General features: G+C 37.9%; 1 protein-coding gene across 1 annotated transcript in view; it reads left to right on the forward strand.

The window, feature by feature from the left end:
• doc2b (double C2-like domains, beta) overlaps positions 1 to 17,789 on the forward strand; it is a 30,043-nt gene extending 12,254 nt beyond the window's left edge. Inside the window, exons 2-9 of the mRNA XM_077741240.1 lie at positions 3,067 to 3,146; positions 7,368 to 7,442; positions 8,035 to 8,144; positions 11,245 to 11,371; positions 13,437 to 13,594; positions 15,195 to 15,276; positions 15,734 to 15,830; positions 15,897 to 17,789. Coding sequence (XP_077597366.1) covers positions 3,067 to 3,146; positions 7,368 to 7,442; positions 8,035 to 8,144; positions 11,245 to 11,371; positions 13,437 to 13,594; positions 15,195 to 15,276; positions 15,734 to 15,830; positions 15,897 to 16,030 — 863 coding nt within the window. The 3' untranslated portion in view covers positions 16,031 to 17,789. The remainder of the gene's footprint in view (positions 1 to 3,066; positions 3,147 to 7,367; positions 7,443 to 8,034; positions 8,145 to 11,244; positions 11,372 to 13,436; positions 13,595 to 15,194; positions 15,277 to 15,733; positions 15,831 to 15,896) is intronic.
• The last annotated feature ends 1,289 nt before the right edge of the window (positions 17,790 to 19,078 follow it).

Here is a 19,078-nt window from a genome sequence, read left to right on the forward strand (position 1 = left end):
CTCAAGGTCCACTTGTTGTCATTTAATACACTTTATGGATCTTCTTCAGTTGTCATGGCGACACCTTTAGAGTCAGGCGATTCACACGGCGCACTTTTTAGAAGCTCTCCCTCTGTCGGGGCTTCTATGACGACCGAGAAACCGCACGGGAAAGGTGTTTTCGACCCGTTTTGATTGTTTGCCGGATTTCTTTGCAGTCTCGTATTCGTTAAAAATAGGTGCCGATCAATCAGATATTGGGAGAAGCTACTACTTTTTCTCATCAGGTATTTTAGTGGACCATGCGGATATACCGTATTTTCCGTGATAATAAGTAGCAGTGGTAGTCGTAGTAGTAGTAGTGGTTGTAGTAGTAGTAGTACTGGTAGTAGTGGTTGTAGTAGTAGTACTGGTAGTATTGGTAGTAGCAGTAGTAATAGTAATAGTAGTACTAGTAGTCGTAGTAGTAGTGGTAGTGGTAGTAGTACCCTGAATTGACGGCCAATCGCAGTATACGAGGAAACAACTAGGACAACCAGGCAATTGCCTGGCATGCCACCAGTAGGCAAGGGAGTAAAATATATGTTTTTTTTTTTTAAATTGGTACAACATTGCCATCTTCTTTTTCGAGGTGATTACACCAAACACATCATTTCTTTTTGTTCCACTCCTGTAGCTATTTTGCGGTCCGTTTTGGCGCATTTCCACTCCGTGTCGAAAGCTTTTCTAACATTTGTGATATTTTTAGAAGCATTTGAGGCGATAAAGCACTCGTTCAACTCTGTGTTAACAACGGCTGATGACTCACAATCACACCTGCGTGAAAAGCAGCCTGCAATCGACACATCGACTGCACACCTGAAGAGCTGTAAAAGTTCATTTGTGCCATACGTTGTTACTAAACAAACTAATGCAATTTCAGATACCCTTGTTTTCTTCTATTTTGGATATGTCTCCATCCATTGATAATACCATATACATTTTTTTGCTGCAGGCCACTTAAAGAGAAAGGTTCACTAATCCAGGTAGTATTAGATAGACACAGAGGCTAATGTCGTAGATTAACAAGCGTTCCATCCTGCTTTATTAAAAGGGGAGATGTAAATTAATCTCTTGGGATGCTATCCCAAACGCGTCTGATTCTACACAGCAAATGAAGTTATGTGGAAATAAAGATCTAAGGATTTTATGAACTCTCATTTACCGCCTTAGTCCATATGTCCTTTGTGTGACTTTGGTTGTCAGGCTACTTTGTTAGATGCAAATCAGTGGAGAGTAGATGCCAAAAAAAATGGGTGTAAAAAGACACTTGTTCTCATTTTAGTTATGTTAGAATTAAATTGCAAAGAATGGCATCCTAACACTTTCAGGGACAGTGGTCGCTACCCTTAATAGTTATTTAGAAGTTGACGCTTGAAACCTTTTGAACCAAAATTTGCCCTGCCCCTTCAATGAATTAAATGACTATATTATGGTTCTAAAATATAAGTCATAATTTACATATGAAAGAGTTCATACTTGAAAAATTTGGATTAGAATTGATGGGAATCAGTTGTAATTGAACAGAATGGCATTGTAAAATATATATATTTATATAGAACTGTTTGAATCGCAATTTCTATTTGGGAAAGTTAATTCTGGTTGCAGTAAATGATGAAAGTTAAATTGACTGAATGGTTCCACATGGTTTGTTATAGGACTCCATCTCATGGCATTTACACTCAATCGGGTTGTATTGGAAACAGTTTAAATTGAATCACATTTCGCATTGGTATCGGTATGTTGATATCACAACTTCCAAAAAAATTTCATCATATGGTAATTTGAGTCAATCTCATCGTAAATTGTCTAAACGGGACGTGGAAATTCAATTCCATCTGAACTCATCCCAGCTTGATCTAACTGTATCGGTGACACAAAATGTTGTTAAAATACCTAGTTTGAAATTGGGGGAGTAACATAATACTGTGTGTCACCTTCACGATAAAGAAATGTGACTGCAAACAATGCCAATTATTTTTGATTTGCTCTCCTTAACCCTTAATTTGGAATAATGATGAGCTTGGTTGGGGCATTTGGAAAGGGTCAGAAAAATCAGCCATTTATTTTTGATCAGTATGCAAATGCGTAAATCATTTCTGCCGCCGTGATGGGAAGGAATCGCTTCTGTCAAGCGGGCTGCCTTCTTTCTATTTGGCCCCTCAATAGAAGCCCCCCGAGGTCAGCCGCAGATTGTTGTGTCAAGTGTCTGTGTCTGGCTGTTGAACAAATTCCAAAACAACTCGCTTTCGCTAGCCGACTGAAATCATCTCTTTGGTAATAAGCAAAACAAACAACACTTTTTTTTCCCCCGTTGAACAGAATGTGACATCCCACTCTAATGAGAAGGAAGTAATAGGATGGCACGGCAAAGCACACTGGAAAATTGCTCATTGGAGCTTGGCACGGACAAGTAAATGATCACTGAGACACTTTTTTTTCTTACAACCACATGTTTCCAACCAAAGAGTGTCTGTTTGCTTGTACGTATTAAAAAAAAAACTACCTATACCTTGCTACCATTGACAGCAGTAGATGTCTAATCCACTGCCATATATAACCCAGAACTGTATAGCCATTGGAACGACTACTTTTCCGTCTAATTTGTAACAAGACATCTAAAGGCAAAGCAGGCAAAGTTTAAGCATCTGCTGACATTGTCCTCCAGGACCAAAACTGTTAAGCTAAATCAGGAAAACGTTGCTGAAGTGGCACGTAAATGCCATTAAAACACAATCGGCAGAGTGCAGGAATTGACTGGGACTTGCTTATTCCTGCAATAATGCAAGACTCCCTCCTCTCTTCAACGTCTCACATCCTATAATTACCCCAAGCATGACCATATATAGAAAGTTGGCAAATTGACCAAGGAAATTTGATTGTTTTTTAGGATATCGTACAGGTATTGCTGAAAAACAATGTATCTTAAAGGGAAATGATTTTTGCTGTAGAATGATGGTTTTTTTTTATGTCTTTGGAATTGGAAGAAATTGAAGGCAAAATTTGATAAAAATGATGGGTTTTTCTTCTTCTTCTCTTGACTTCTAGCTACTCTTGGAACTTTGGACTTCAGCTTGCTGTACGACCAAGAGAACAATGCTCTTCACTGCACCATTAACAAAGCCAAGGTAATCATTATTCCACTCCAGTAGCTACTGTAATTACAGTCAAACTGACATCCTTTTGTCTATCTCAATTTTGAAAGGGAAAAAAAAATCTATCCCAGGTTTGTTAAAAGTATCTCATCGTAGTTCCTTGCAATAGTATGGAAACTTTATTCTTTTTTTTTTTTGCTACTTTTGCACCCATACACTTGGTATCGAACTAAAATGATTCAGACGAAGTATTCTGCTGGCATTTTAGCAAAATGAGTTAAATAAAAATCATAATGTCTGTAAATAAGTGTAAATCTAGATTGACCTTTAGTGTATGAGGAATTTTATGGGGGCGCTTGAACTTGAGACTATAGACAGCTGCCTAATGCTGCCTCACGGTGACATGAGACCACCACCGTCAAATGAGGACTATGGCCTGACTTGATGTTTATATGCCACTTAATTGATCTGGTGGCCCACACGGTCACTGGGCTTGCGTAAGAATTAGCACATATTTTACATACTAATGCATCAAAGGCACAAAATGGCACTTATGCGCCTTGCCTTGATTAAAGCAATTACCACTCATGCCTTTGCCACTGCTTTTTCCTTCGCAAGACAAATGAGGTTATTTCCACTCCCCCGTCTATCTTTGAGTGCTCCACAGAGTAAAAATGACTGGTACCTCGGCGACATACACACAACGCCTCCGTAAGGCTTCCTCGCTCTGTTCTTGTTGCTCTAATTGAATCAGCACCAAATCGAAGCGGTTTGTTTGGTCAAGCGGGTTCCGTAGGAAATGAAATCGAGTTGTTGTGTTTTTTTCGCACTTCTCATTCGTAAACTTTGAGTTTGGTGTTTTACCAGGAGTCAGGTCAAAAGCAGCGATAGGAAAGAAGATGTTTTTTATGTCAGCTTTCTACATGTTTCCTATAATGGAGGTTCAACTCGGGAATTGAACGTAGGCACAAAAGTTAAGTCCATGGTCAGTACCTATTATTACAATTTTTTTTACTGGGGCACTTTTGGAAACACCAGGGCTATTAACCCCATCCCATTTCATTCTTAACTATGTCATTTGTCACTGCAGTTAAAAAAAAAACCCAATTCATTGGCCAAGCATCATTTGTCACTTGGTCAAAGCAATCTTCAGTAAAATGTTAGGATCGAAACAACAGAATAGACTGCCTACTGCTCCTTTCCCACTGCTCAATTCACTCAGTCAGGCGGAGAAAAAAAATAGAGGATAAAATGGGCAGTGTTTGTAATGTAACAATTTCCTATACGACACATTTGAACCAATTTACCAAGTAATTGAATTTCTTGGAAAAACAACTAAAACCCTGGTGGCCACAGTAATGAAACTAAACAGAAGACAAACCCGCCATCCACGCATGACGTTACTCGGTAGCAACTCTGACTTTTTGGTCAACTGCAAAATAGAATGAAAACTGTTTTTTTTTTTAACATAACAAGGGACTATGGCTTTGAGTGAATGTTTATGTTTCATTTTCAATTTCACTTATTAGCAGTAGACACTAGTAATCTATTTGGTGTTTGAATCACAATTGAATGGAAAAGTTGTTTCTTTATGTTGTCGCTTTCTCTTTCTCATAATTCTGTTGTCTTCCTCCCAACTCATTTTTTCTTTGCATGCCTTCATCTGCATGTTGCCGTTTTATATGCACACACACACACACTCACACTCACACACACCTACACACACACACACATCCATCCGCAACAGCTTCCTGTTCCCAGGTACAAAAAGGTAAGCCTGTGAGATAAGCAAGCTCCAATCCTTGATTCAATCATTATGCCTTATCTACGCAACCGCCCGTGAACCCTGATTGACATCCCACCCCTGAACCCCCCCCCCCCAAAAAAAAAAAAACCCTTCTCACTTTCCTCATTGTGATTTCCCACCTTACACCACTGGTGTCAAACTAACAGCCCAGGGGCCAAATGTGGCCCGCCACATGACTTTGTGGGGCCTGCAAAAACAAAAATCCTGTTTCGTGCTAAAATTCAAACGAAGATTATAGATATATAAAGAATATTAATCTTTTTGCCTTTTTTTTTTAGAAAGTCAGCTTGAATCTGACCATTATTACCTGATCATTTCCAGGAAGCCTTTTTCCCCCCTCTTTCTATTGTTATGAATACATTCGAATGACTAAAATCAAAATAATAAATAAATAAAAAGGCTCCTTCACCACCATTACGCTCTGACACCAAACTCACCTGGCGCCATGCACTCCTTCCTGTGTTTCCTGGGCAAAATAAATGAGTCTGCATCAAGCCGTCCCCTTGCGACCCCCCCAAGCCGTAACTCCTCTCTCCCCCCTTGTTGGTGCCGTCACCAGTGATGAGTTGGACCCATCTGCTCGGTTGGCCACATTACCCACCTCCATCACTCGGGGGTCTGACGTGGAGGTGCTCCCCGACAAAATCAACCCTTTGGGCTTGGGTTATTAATCCCTCCATTAACATTGTTCTTTGTATGAAGTCCATTTTTTTTCTCAAGAAGTTAATGATAATTATTCAATGGTATAATGGTGATTAATGTCCAATTCATTAAAACCATAAGTGCTAACAGCGAATGAACATCACTACCAGGACTCCGATTTCAAATGATTTGGACATCTACTAATATACTAAGTATAGTACTACTTAACTCAAAATATCACGATTTTTCTCAAATAACAATGGCCATATTTTCCCAATATGAAAATATTTAAATTTAATGCTCCGATCTGAATTACATTTTTATAGCATCACTTTTGAATAGAGAAAAACGATAAATCAATGCAACTTTTAAAAAAAGGTATAGAAATATATAAGCTCTGATAACATGTTTAGTATTTTAAAATTCAATAGTATTTACAATTCCTTTTCTCCATTTGATAGGAATAGAAGTCCCACTCCTTATAACGGGTTGTACTTAGCTTCAATGGGTTAAACTTGTTTTTTTTTTTTTTTGTTTCTCTATTCCGTTCCTCTAGTTAACCTAAAAATACTAACTCTCCCAGTTCAAATTGATTGGACGTGTGAGTTAAGAATGATTTTTATTGGTGTCACTCACTTGTTAGGCAGAAGCACATAAGCAGATGTTTTTTTTCTTATCGTGCCTTACACGCAAATACGACATTGTGATGCATGTCGTCCATCTGGCTTTTCACCACAGTCGTCCGTCTCTAATGAATCGTTAATTACGATCAATGGAGTCTCCAAAAGAGCGCACCGCTGCAGCTGTCCCTTCAACAGATGGGGACTAAAGTACATACGTACATGGAACAGATGATACTTCTAAAAGTATTTGTCCCCCCGTGTTGGCCACTGCTGTTGTCCATCCAACACCTACGTAATGACTGGATAGACTGGAATGGTGGAAATTCCAATTAGGTTTTTTTTATTTAATTCTCAGCCGTCTCTTTAATACGATGTCCACCAAGTTTTGCCTTAAAACCCTAAAAAATAACACCCACCCCCGGAGAAAACCCATGTAAGCCAGGGGAGAAACATGCTAATTCCCCCCCTATTGAGAATTTTGACCTATAACTGTGAGGCGGAATTATTTTTTTTAATAATTTGGATATTTTTGGGGGTGAAATGCATTTAGCTCTATTTTTAGTGCATTTGAAATACTGTAATAAAAGGAATAGCGCCATCCGTTTCCGCGGAAGTTTGCCGTTTGCTTGGTGGCGTGGCGGTAGGCCCTCCTACCTTCCTTCTGTTCTTGTATGCGCCAATATCCACAGTATTTCATGGGCGCCACACTTGCACTTGGCAGGGGTGCCGTTCCTAAACATTACCGCCGTTGTTTCAGACTCGCTGCCCGTCTAGCATCTTGAAATAGATAAAAGCAGATAAAAAGGAAACAAGAATAAAAAAGGGAAGCCGTAAAAGCTGTTGTGCATATTAAAACAAACGAGCTGCTGCAAAATCATCAAATATTGGCCAGGCGGATGAGTGGTTAGAGCATCGGCATTGCAGTTCTGTGGTCTTGGGTTTGAGTCTAGGTCATTCCACCCTGTGTGGAGTGGGTTTTCTCCAGGTACTCTGGTTTTCTCCCACATTAAAAAAAAAAGACATAGTAGGCCAGATGCCTGAAGTCAGGTGGGATAGGCTTCCGGTGAATAACATCATAAATATACTCTGTGGCCTGCAACAAAAGCTACAAATGTGACACCCTTGAGTTAAGACAACAATTTTGCAGTGTTTTTATACATTTTAATCTTTTTCTTGGGGCAGGGGCTCAAGCCGATGGACCACAATGGGCTTTCCGACCCCTATGTCAAGCTGCACCTGCTACCTGGCGCCAGTAAGGTAAGTTTTGATCATGTTAGCAATGCATTTAACAGAAAAAAACTATTAAACTAACCCAAAAAAAAAACAGTTTGACACCCCTTCATTAATCTTAAGTGGCCAAAAATGAACTGGTCCTTCCCACATGAGCTCTAATGTAACCAAACTGATTTAACACCCCAGCCTTAGAGCAAAGACAAAAGAACATCACGCTGTAATAAATTCAATATACTCGTTTAAATGAAATTTTGTTGGACGATACCGTCTTGGTGTGCGAAGGTCAAGGTGCTCATCTATCTCTGGGGAAAAGAACACCTTGAGTCTCTCAAACACTTCACCCGACAGTCCTTAAGCGGATTGTCGGCAGGACGGCCAAAAAAGTTGCCGCGTGTTGAATTCCGATGCCATTGGCGCTCCACACAGATGTCGAGACTACCAGAACTGCCGGCATTGCGGCCTTTTCCCTTAAAAGATTTTGATGTCATCTTGGCAGCATGTCAATAAAACGCACAACCGAGGAATGAAGCGAGGCAGCTCGTCGATGGCGGCCATTCTGTCCGATACGTCGACCTGTCTGTCCTTCCGTTGGTTTGTCTCTCTAATTTTCTTACAGGCTAATAAACTTCGAACCAAGACCCTGCGTAATACGCTCAACCCCGTCTGGAGTGAGACGTTGACCTACTATGGCATTACCGATGAGGATATGGTCCGAAAAACACTCAGGTACCCCTGATACCTTTTGGGTGGGTCTACTCAATGTTAATGTTGGATTGATGACAAAACTAAATCCTTAAATACTTGTGGGGATAAGTGATGCAGAAAATGAATTAGATTAGATACCGTAAAACGTCTATTTCAACAGCATGTCGTTCTTTTTTTCAAACTCTCCCCGTAGTGCCGTTCAATTAGAGGGTACTGTTCTACTTTTCAATTCTTCCACCAAAGTGCCATTCTATTAGAGGTGCCGTTCAAATAGAGGTGTTGCTCAATTAGAGGTTTTACAGTAACTTTATTCATCCCGTATTCGGCAAATTTCATTGTCACAGTAAATAAACAAGCGTGTTGCTGAAATATATATAAATATACATACACATATACATATATATATATCAATATACATATACATATATAAATATACATACACATATACATATATATATATATCAATATACATATACATATATAAATATACATACACATATACATATATATATAAATATACATATACATACAAATATAAATATACATATACATACATATATATATAAATATACATATACATACAAATATAAATATACATATACATACATATATATATAAATATACATACATATATATAGATACACATGTACACATGAATGAACAAAAGTATATTAAATTAATACAAAGTTGACCAAGAAAAATATGTTCAAAATGAGCCACATTATTGAGTCATCTGACAGGTTGCCGTGGCAACAAAGGCATCATCCAGCGCATGTCGTGTTTGACGTGGCAGGCAACCAACGTTATTATGACTTTATATTAATCTGTACTATAGGACATTTTAATTTGAATGCATTAAGCTGGTATCCCAGGGTTTTACAAAACGTGCAAATCTCATGATAATTAGGTAAAAAAATTAATTCAACGTGAACGACCTCGATGCCGTGTTTGACTCTTTTATTTTCACCACAACAGGATCATTTTAAATGTGTCGGTTGTCATCGAAACAACTTTTAGTTGCCTGAAAAAAATCCAACACTGTACATTACTTATCACAAAGCATTATGTAACCTACTTGATAACCCGATAAAAATAAAGGAGCGCAGAAGTCACACTTTACACCTTGCATAACAACAGTGTTGTTTTTCATCTTTTAAAAAGTTGAAACATTGCTTCTTCTACCACATTTCATTCTCAAAATAGTCTCGCAGCGATATCATTATTTTATCCTCGGATACCTATTGCACATTTTTACATTCAAGTCCATTTGTAACTGGCAACGTGTTGGAATTTAAGGACGTATTCAACTCAGGAAGCGCAAGAGTTTGTTTTCTTTGGACCAGACCAAAATTCAGTGTATATTTTGTGTTTTTTTTCCCGCAAAATTCCTTCGATTTGACAACAAATATCGTTAAATAATTGGGCGAAAACAGTCTGGGTTGGGCAACACTGTAAAAAATGTTCTTCATCATAGGATGAAACATCTCAAACAACATTGATAACAACTTTTTATGTGTCCACCACATTAAAATGAAAATCTTTTTTAACTCATTGGTTGCCATTGACAACAATAAACATCCAATCCATTTGAACCCTAACCCTAAAAAAAAATCAATTAAAAACAAAAACCAAGTGGGTAATAACATTTATTTCATCATTTAGAGAGCAATTAATTAGCCTCCCATGCTTATATTCAAAATGTCGAGCCATTGTTTGGAGAGATTTAAAGATTATGGAGTCACTCATTATATTCAGATAAGATAAGTCCATCTCATTCGGGGTTTCATCATCCAACTGCCTCGTGTTTCTTCTTCTTTTTTTTTCCTGCAGCAAATTGAAAAGAAGAAATAGAATTGTAAAGATCACTGCTGATTTCCAAACAATCATTTAATCCGTACAAGAGCGCAAATAACAAAGCTTTTGATGTGAGCTGTTGAAAATGTACTGTGGTGAATTTATCGTCGGTGTGAGCGGAAACCTTATCGACGCTCTGCAAACAGACGTTTTTTTTCTTTTGTGTGTGTGTGTGTGTGTGTCATCACTGATGAAGCCTTTTCACAATCATCGGTGAGCGAAGAAGCCCTTGCACATTTCCACAGCGCACATCATTTCTCTGGCTAAATTGAATTCAGCAGTACGCGTCCATCCGTGCAGCATAGGCTTGTTTTTTTTTTCTTTTCTCCCCTCCTTTCCCTGTCATTTCATGGTAATGCCGGGGTCACGATACGCCAAGCAAACACTCAGGTGGGCAAAGGCCACACGGCTATGCTGATGGATTACGTGGAGCCAAGTGCTTGAAATGCACATTTATGCCATCATTTGGGTTGTTTTATCTAGACAATGCAGTGTTTTGAATTAAAAAAATGGTCTGATTCCACAATGTTTTCAAAGGAAATTGGATCATTTGGAGGCAGGAAACGGAAGCGCCCCAAACTGCTGTTTTGTTTTTTTTGTAGTCTGTTTATGGCGAGTCCGCAAATTCGAGTCAATGAATCAAATCTTCTGAGTCGACTGTGCTTTTTCGCATAGTTTGCACAAGTTGACAAACTGAATCTGATGAGTTGCTAGCGTGAAATACTTTAGTCTGCAATATTTACCAAGAGCACATTTTTGTAAGTGAGACGAATCATTAGAATCTACAAGACTTTTAATTAGGCCCACAAAATCAGCTATTGGAATCTTTTGAGTCAAAAAACGTGAGCTCATGTGGGCCTAACTATTTTAGATATAATATTTAGTTGTTGTGTTTTTAATATTCAGTTTTTTATAGATCTGAAACAATGTTTATTTTAGCTTTTTTATATATATTTTTTTAGATTTTACAAAATCCTATATGAATTAAAAACAGAAAAAAGATCATTAAAAAATGATAATTATTGATCGAAAAGGGGGAAAATGAGGAAATTTAATATACATATATACTCTTAATTTTAATTTCATCCTAAAACAGAAAGTTGGCACTCATGATTGACTTTTTCGGGCCGCATGAAATGATTCGGCGGGCCAGATTTGGCCCCCAGACCGCCACTTAGATCCCTAAACCTGAGTCAAATCATTGGAGCCTGACTCAAATCAATGAATCCCATAATTCCACTCTACTATCTTTCACATTTCTCTTTAGGATTTCAGTGTGTGATGAGGACAAGTTCCGCCACAACGAGTTCATCGGCGAGACCCGAATCCCCCTCAAAAAACTGAAGCCCAACCAGACCAAGAACTTCAACAACTGCCTGGAAAAACAGCTACCTGTAAGTGGCTGAGGCCATCTTTGGTTTCTGTTCAAAATAAATGTCACTCTCAGTGTACTTTTTATAACTTTTCTAAATATAAAACTATCAAAGTAAAGAAGAAGCTTTGGACTTTGAACCTGAACTAAAAAAGGCTGCCTACTGTGCTTTTTTGGTATTTTTTTTAGGTGTGATTTTGGGAAAATAGAAAGATGCAAAGTCCAACATGAAATCCTTTTACTTTCATTTGTTAAAAACTGGATAGTGGGCCGTATTTGTTCCCGCAAGCTGTAGTTTGAACACCCCTGAATTAGCTCAACTCGTACGTTATGACACTATTTTTATCACAAAGGCCAACATGTGACTAAGACCTCCTGCAAAGCCTATTCAAAGAAAATGTCATTTTCTTTTGAACTTAGACCTTAATGTAAAAAAAGGATGCCCACCTGAGCCCCTTGTTAACAATATCCTTCAAGATATCAAAGATTTTTTTTCAAGCTTGTAAAGGGTGTAAACAAAAAAAAACAAAAAAAATATTGGGGAATTTATTCAGGCTTAAATTATTGGCTTATAAATTCAGCCCAAAGTGTTGCGTTACTAGAGAAGCATTTTTATTTTGGTCCAATTTTACGACAAATCATCCGTTGAGTCACTGAACTGGAATTTCTAAATCCATTAGATGTCACAAAACACCTACATTTTACTGTATTTTTTTTTCCGGCTTTTAAACACCAGAAAATTGTCATTGTTTTTCAAGAAAGAATTTTCATTTTCAATATATGAAGTATATTACAGAAAAGTCTATTCAGGTGGGAAATTGTCTCCACAACATCAGAAAAAAATATTCAAAATAAGGAAATAAAACATATTGTAAGTAAAAATGCTATTTTTCAGACACAGCACTCCTGTTATGTCACTCTTTAGTGAAAATTGATGTTATCTCATATGATTGTTTTTCTCATTTTGGGCCAAAAATGGGGAAATATGTATTTGGTGTCACTTGGGAATGTCATTTATGAGAGAACAATACAATTTTCTTCCATAATATGTTTCCTTGGCGAAAAACACCCTCCAGGCACCAAGTAATACCTGAAAATGGAAAATGGGGGGTGCTGGTGCCTGGCTGCTGACGGACACTTCACGTATCAATGCTTGGCTGACCATTCCGTTCAATTAATGGATATCCTCCAACAGATGCTAATTGATTTGCATTTAATCATGTCATTTGGTCATTTGTGGAGCATTCTATTAATCCAATGCACAAATCATACTACAAATATGGAAATGTATGTCCTTATTGTGTGGACACTCTAAATTGGCCGCCAATTGAGGATGTACCCCATCTCAGACCCAGCTGGGATAGGCTCCAGCCCCCCTGCGGCCCTTGTGTAGGTAAGCAGTTTGGAAAATTGAAAAAAAAAGGAATTGATGAGCAGACTCTCGAGTGACTTCAACTTGTCAGTTGTTTTTTTTTGCGCCTTCAACTCATTGCCTAACAAATGACACTCGCACAGTGGTCCAAATATATTAATAGGCATCCAATGGAAATGGCCCTGAAATTCAATGGGGAAAACCCACATTTGCACTTTCAAAGAGCCCTTGATAAGCTTGATGTGTGTTTTGTTGTTGTTTTTTTCCTTTTTGAGGCCATGGTGTGCATTTTCCTTCGCTGATACAGCACTTTTTTGGCGACATTTGATTGAAAAGTGTGGTCTGAAGGGACGGCACATTCACACAATCAGCGACTGCAGGGTCGCTTACTGGGAAATTGCATTGTGTGACTTCTGTCGGCCGCAAAGAAGAAAAAAAAGTCTTCCGGTGGACTGAGCAAAGAGATGTGAAGAGCTTTGTTATGCATGTGTGTGTTGGAAAGGCAATTAAAGCTATATTATAAGAAGAGTGCTCTCGAGATGAAGCTAATACACCAGCAACTTCTCACTCAACTTAAAACTCTAAACCCTGATTCTAATTAAGGGTTTGTCCACAATAGTTCTCCCAAAAAATCTCAAATTGAAATTTCAAGGGATTTCTGAAGCTTGGCGCAAGTAAAAAAAAAACATTTTTCTTGGTGTAATTGTGGTTACAGGTGAACAAAACGGAGGACAAGTCCCTGGAGGAGCGAGGGCGCATCATGATCTCCCTGAAATATAACACCCTCAAGTCTTGCCTGGTGGTGGGCATCATACGCTGTGCCCATCTGGCTGCCATGGATGCCAATGGCTTCTCAGACCCTTACGTCAAAACGTACGTACAAAATACTTGATCAAATACTTGCCTGAATGCACTCTTTTTGAAGGGAACTACACAGTCACCTCTAGAGCCAGCCCTTGTTGATGTGTTGGATTTTTTTTTTGAACAAAATCTTGCAGTAGAGGAGGAGCTATGTGATGGAAGGTTTTGTAAACAAAGATGGCATCTGCATATTTAACGGTATTGTTCCAGTTCAGACTTTATTTTTTATATATATATCTGACGGTGGTGGTGCATTTTTGTTTTTTTTTTGTCCAATACTTTAAGATTATACATATAAATGGTTTCAATTGACTTTAGTGTTGTCTTGATGACCAACTTTTTAGGCATAAAGTCATGTATGATATGATTATGGTATATTTCCAATCCATTTCCCAGTCAAAATAGACAGTCAAAAAAAACAATGAGTCTTCCCCACAAAGTTAAACGTTTCTGCAAAAAAAAATAATATTTCAGGAGCCGAATTTACAAAACTGTTGAGTTATACATTTAATTCAGATTGACACCAGAGTCCATTGTCCCTATTTTACAATACATACGCTTCTCTCATAGAAACTTCTTGCGCGTGACTCATGTTTCTCCAAAAAAAATTGCCATATTGGGCAAGCGGGAACCAGTTATAATACATTGTAATCATCTCTCCTCAGGTCCAACTGGCCTCTGATTACATCAAGCGGTATAAAAGCCACAATTTGAAGGAGAGTTCTTTTTGTCTCTCCCACTTGAGAGTTTGCCTGCTCCTTTCATCCGGCCGACAATTAATTTTCAAGGAACAAAAGCAAAAGGAATCATCCCTTTTGGGGATTTTTTTTGGGGGGGGGGGGGGGAATTAGAAGGGCAATGTCCGTTGTCTCGTGGGCTTTTGGGGTCCTTCGTTGGGTACCGGCGGCTGAATAATTACGTCCGCTGTAACATTTTGCGTTACCTTGGAAAATTGAAAGTGAAATGGCTGTGTGGAAAAAAAAATGTGGTTGCTGAGAGTGATGAAAATGCACAAATTATGAGAGAAGGCGCAGTTATTTTTTTTTTATCAAGGTTGCAATAAAAGGAAAAAAAAGGCACTGATTTGAATTGAGTTATGCTTTGCCCTCATTGAATTGGATTTTCTTTTTAGAAAATTTTAGATCCGTTGTTTTGATAGCAGACGGCCTGCCGGGTGGTGGTTAGCGCGTTGGCCTCGCAGTTCTAGGGCGCTGGGTTCAAATCCAATTTAAATTGCTCCTAGGTATGAGTGTGAATGGTTGTTTGTTTCATCGTGCCCTGCGATTGGTTGGCTACCTCTTCAGGGTGGAGTCATCTTGAATAGGCTCCAGAACCCTCTGCGATTCTAGTGAGGATAAAGCGGTTCAGACAATGAGATGAGATTTCAAAAAACTTTTTATATATGTATTTTTTGGTTAAAATTTGGTAATGTATCAAGTTTGCTTCCATTGCAAAATGACATGTTGATGGAAATCAAACCCCTTTTTTTTGTTATCATAAATCAACGCTCGTGTGTAATTAAGTCAGTGCGCATGTGGTGTGAATGGCAGACTCCACGCTCCCTCTAGTGGACAACTTTGTAATAACATGATGTTGTTGCGCTCTGCATCAGGTACCTGAAGCCCGACGAGAACAAAAAGTCCAAGCACAAAACGGCGGTCAAGAAGAAGACCCTCAATCCCGAGTTTAACGAGGTAACAAACATTTTTGCAGGGGGGTGCAGGTAGGATGCCCCCCAACCTCTGCATGCCCACTCAAAGGCCAGCACCTTGACATTTGATTTGACATTTTTCCTTGGTAGATTCCGCCATCACCTCTTGGCCTTTAGTTCCAACACAAACATCTGTTTTAGCTTTGATATTAAGACACTCTAGCAAGTATGACTTTTAGGAACTCATGAATATGTTTTTTTTTTCCAAATGAAAATGCTCAAAGATGAACCCGATACACCTATGTACCTTGCACCTTAAAAGTATCGGGATTTAATCTAAATAACGCATCGGTTGCCATTCAAGGTGAAAGTTGAACCAGAGTTGAACTAAAAGTAAACCGTTTTATTTTCTTGTACTATTATTTAGTTCATGTTTGTATCATTGTTTCATGAACTCTTCATCTTGATCTTGGACTAACAACTGAACCACTCTTTTGCAGGAGTTTTGCTACGACATCAAATACGCAGACCTTACAAAGAAAACCCTTGAAGTGACCGTGTGGGACTACGATATTGGGAAATCCAATGATTTCATCGGTAAGTTTGGGGGAGGGTTGGGTTTCTGGAAAGATCTTCCTGACTCCATTCCCCATCCATCTCCAGGCGGTGTCTCTTTGGGCATCAACGCCAACGGTGAGCGTCTCAAGCACTGGTTTGATTGCCTCAAGAACAAGGACAAGAAAATCGAACGCTGGCACACGCTAACCAACGAATTACCCGGCTCACTAAATGACTAAAATCCCACATGACAGACATCGGACCTGAATAATTTCCACCAACCTGGAAAGTGGAGGTAGCACAAGAATACATACAACAAGGCTATCTATACACAGCAAAGAGCAGAATAAACATAGTATTTCTCTTTATAAAGCACTGTGCAATGGGTTCAAAGATGAAATCCATCTTGAAATATTCTGGTTTTAAAGATGGCATCAAAGTCAAGACTGGAATTGTAAATTATAAAGATATATACTACAATTATACCCATAACTGAATGGAGAAAATAGTACCATTTTCAATCTGGCTCTGGTGATTAAAATTGACAAGTATTTTCTCACTCAAACCAACAACAAAAAAATGCCATTTGTTTTCCACATGACAAAGTTCTTTACGCAGATATACTAACAATTGACAATTTTCTGGTTTTGGAGGGTAAAAGCATGTTCATAAGGCAATTCTGCAATGTTGTAACTAGGGTTTTTAACACTTGGGATGCACTTATACGAGGACTTTAGATCTTTTTTTTTCTCCTGTGTCACTGTTGTGCATAAAGCATGTCAATGCAGAATGAGAGATACATATGTACTAAGTAGACCTGGCAATTTGGCAATAATATCAGAAGTGCAACAAAGGCTGGACACCTTTGCTTGGAATCCTGGCACTTAAAACCGAGTACAACCAAGTACCAGATTGCGCACAAGTTTTCCTGCTGAATGAAAATGAAGTTACTGTGTCATGTGTCATTGTATGATGATGCTAACAAAAAAAAGCATGTCTTGTTTACAGACTTTTCTTGGTGTTGTTTTAGCTGAGGTGGCTGGAAACCAGTGGAGTGAGAAGGATTCTTCATTTTTTTTGTTATTGTTCTGTAACTAAAAAAAAACAACACACAGTGCAGGGGTGTCCAAATAATGGTCCTTCAAATTCTTGGCTGGTATCAATTTATGTGAATGTTGAATATGGGCAAGAAAAGATGACTAAATTCAGTCAGTCTATGTTCTGGTGGTGCATTTCTTAGCTTGAAAAGGAGATAGAATTAGTAAGTAAAACTGTGCCTCTGCATTATTTTTTTTGTTAAACTGCACAATTGTTTTACATCAATACACTTTACAAAAAAAAATGGCAATTTATCATATTGAATGATCTTACTTGTGATTTTCTCCTTGTTTTTTAAACGTAGTTTCACTAAATTTAAATAAATATTTACATACTATCTTACTGCTATCTAAAAATGATGAATTCAACAGTTAACTCCCGATGAATCACTTTTTGCATGTTTTAAGTGCAAAATAATTGTATACTTCAATCTTATTTTTACAGGATTGTTCTTATTGGTAGCCCTAACTCTGCCATAGACATAAAAAAATAACACTTCAATGCCATTGACATTGATAGATGTCCAATCCAATTTAAAAACAATTCAAAAAGTCTGGACACCCCTGCTATATTGCCTGCAAAATCTTTATATGTTAAACAACATGTAAAATGCTGCCCATTCATTTTGGAAAGTAGCACTTATTGACCCTATTGCACTTTATTTCTGCATCTTTTTTTCCACCTACCTGAAAGTAATATGACATGTAAGAAGAAGTCAATGAGTCATTTTCCATCCTTGAAGGAAGTAATAGACACAAAATGGTGTCTGTGAGTGATGCCATTGAGAAGCAGGCTTTTCTTTACTTTGTGAATTTTGTCCCGCCTTGTTGTGTTGGTAAACGCTTTCTGTTACGACGAATCTGCTGCATGAATTTGGCGGCATCTCCGTTGAATGTATAAGTCGCGCAAAAGCGCCCCAAGAATGTGCACCTCAGTGTTCCTTTGTGCAATTAATGTTGGGATTTTAAGACCCTTTCCCCTTCATTTTGGTCAGTTTTTTTTTATTTGATGGTGTTCTAGAGGCTCCCTAGAATGTCAGCAGTAAAAGTCAGCCAAATACAGGCTAGGATGCACGTGGTGATTTTTTTGGGGGGGACTTATTTATGGGTATGAGTCTGCATCGTGACCTTTTAGTGCAGACGTTTTCTTCCCTGCGAAAAGTGCAACCGTGCACGGACTGCTAAGACAAAAAAAAAAAGTCAAAGCTCTCATCTTGTCAAGGCTCAAATTATTATTATTGTTATTATTTTTTTGTATTTGATTTGCCAGTATTTGATTCATTTAAAAGCACTGTATTTTGATGTCAATGATTTAACTGGAATATCAATTATTTGTAAAAAAAAATACATATATATATACCTTCATGTTTTCATTATTTTAGTATTTGTTTTGAATCATTTTTTGTGATGTAGTCTTTTTAATTGTTTTCTCATTTTATGTGAGTTTTCATGTTTAAGTCCTATTAAACTTGTTTTATTTTCATTATGAGTTTAATCCTACTAGAAGGAATTTGAATGTTAGATTTGTTTACCTTTTCATTTCATTCATTTTAAATGAATCGTACTTAATAGATTTTTCCTAAGTCACTGCATTTAATTGAATGTAATAGTTGTAACATTGTGCAGGTAATGTATTTCCTTTATTACCTTTCATTTTATGCCATACAGTGAATTTTCCCATGATGTATTCTATTTTAAATGATTAAGTTTTAGACAAACAAGAGCCAGATTGACTTGGCAGTTGTTTGTTTGATGAAGCGTTACAAAGTCACCTTTATTTATTGTCATGATTCTTACAATTAGGACAATTATAATTTGTGCTTCACCCTCGTTCGGCACTGTACAATCCAAGATATCGACCCCAATAATCCCAATAATCCCAATATCATGCAGTGAGCCTGACCAACACAAACTGACCGAAAGCGACAATGTGATTTTTGTAAACCATCTGCCTTTGTATGCAAGCTAAATATTACAAAGAAAGAAAAAAATGCACGTGTATGCACTTGTTTTATTTATTTATTTTTGTCTTGAGATGATCTCATGTTTGATACTGTTTTCAGTATATAAAAGTGAAAAAAAATCAAACAAAAAAATGGAAACGTTCCAATAATGATGCTTTCTTCTGGACTCCACTTTGTACCTGTTTGGCTGCTTTGATGTGAATAATGTTGGTTTGTTAAATGTTTG

Source organism: Stigmatopora nigra, chromosome 19 (assembly GCF_051989575.1).
Source record: "Stigmatopora nigra isolate UIUO_SnigA chromosome 19, RoL_Snig_1.1, whole genome shotgun sequence".
Taxonomy (NCBI): domain Eukaryota; kingdom Metazoa; phylum Chordata; class Actinopteri; order Syngnathiformes; family Syngnathidae; genus Stigmatopora; species Stigmatopora nigra.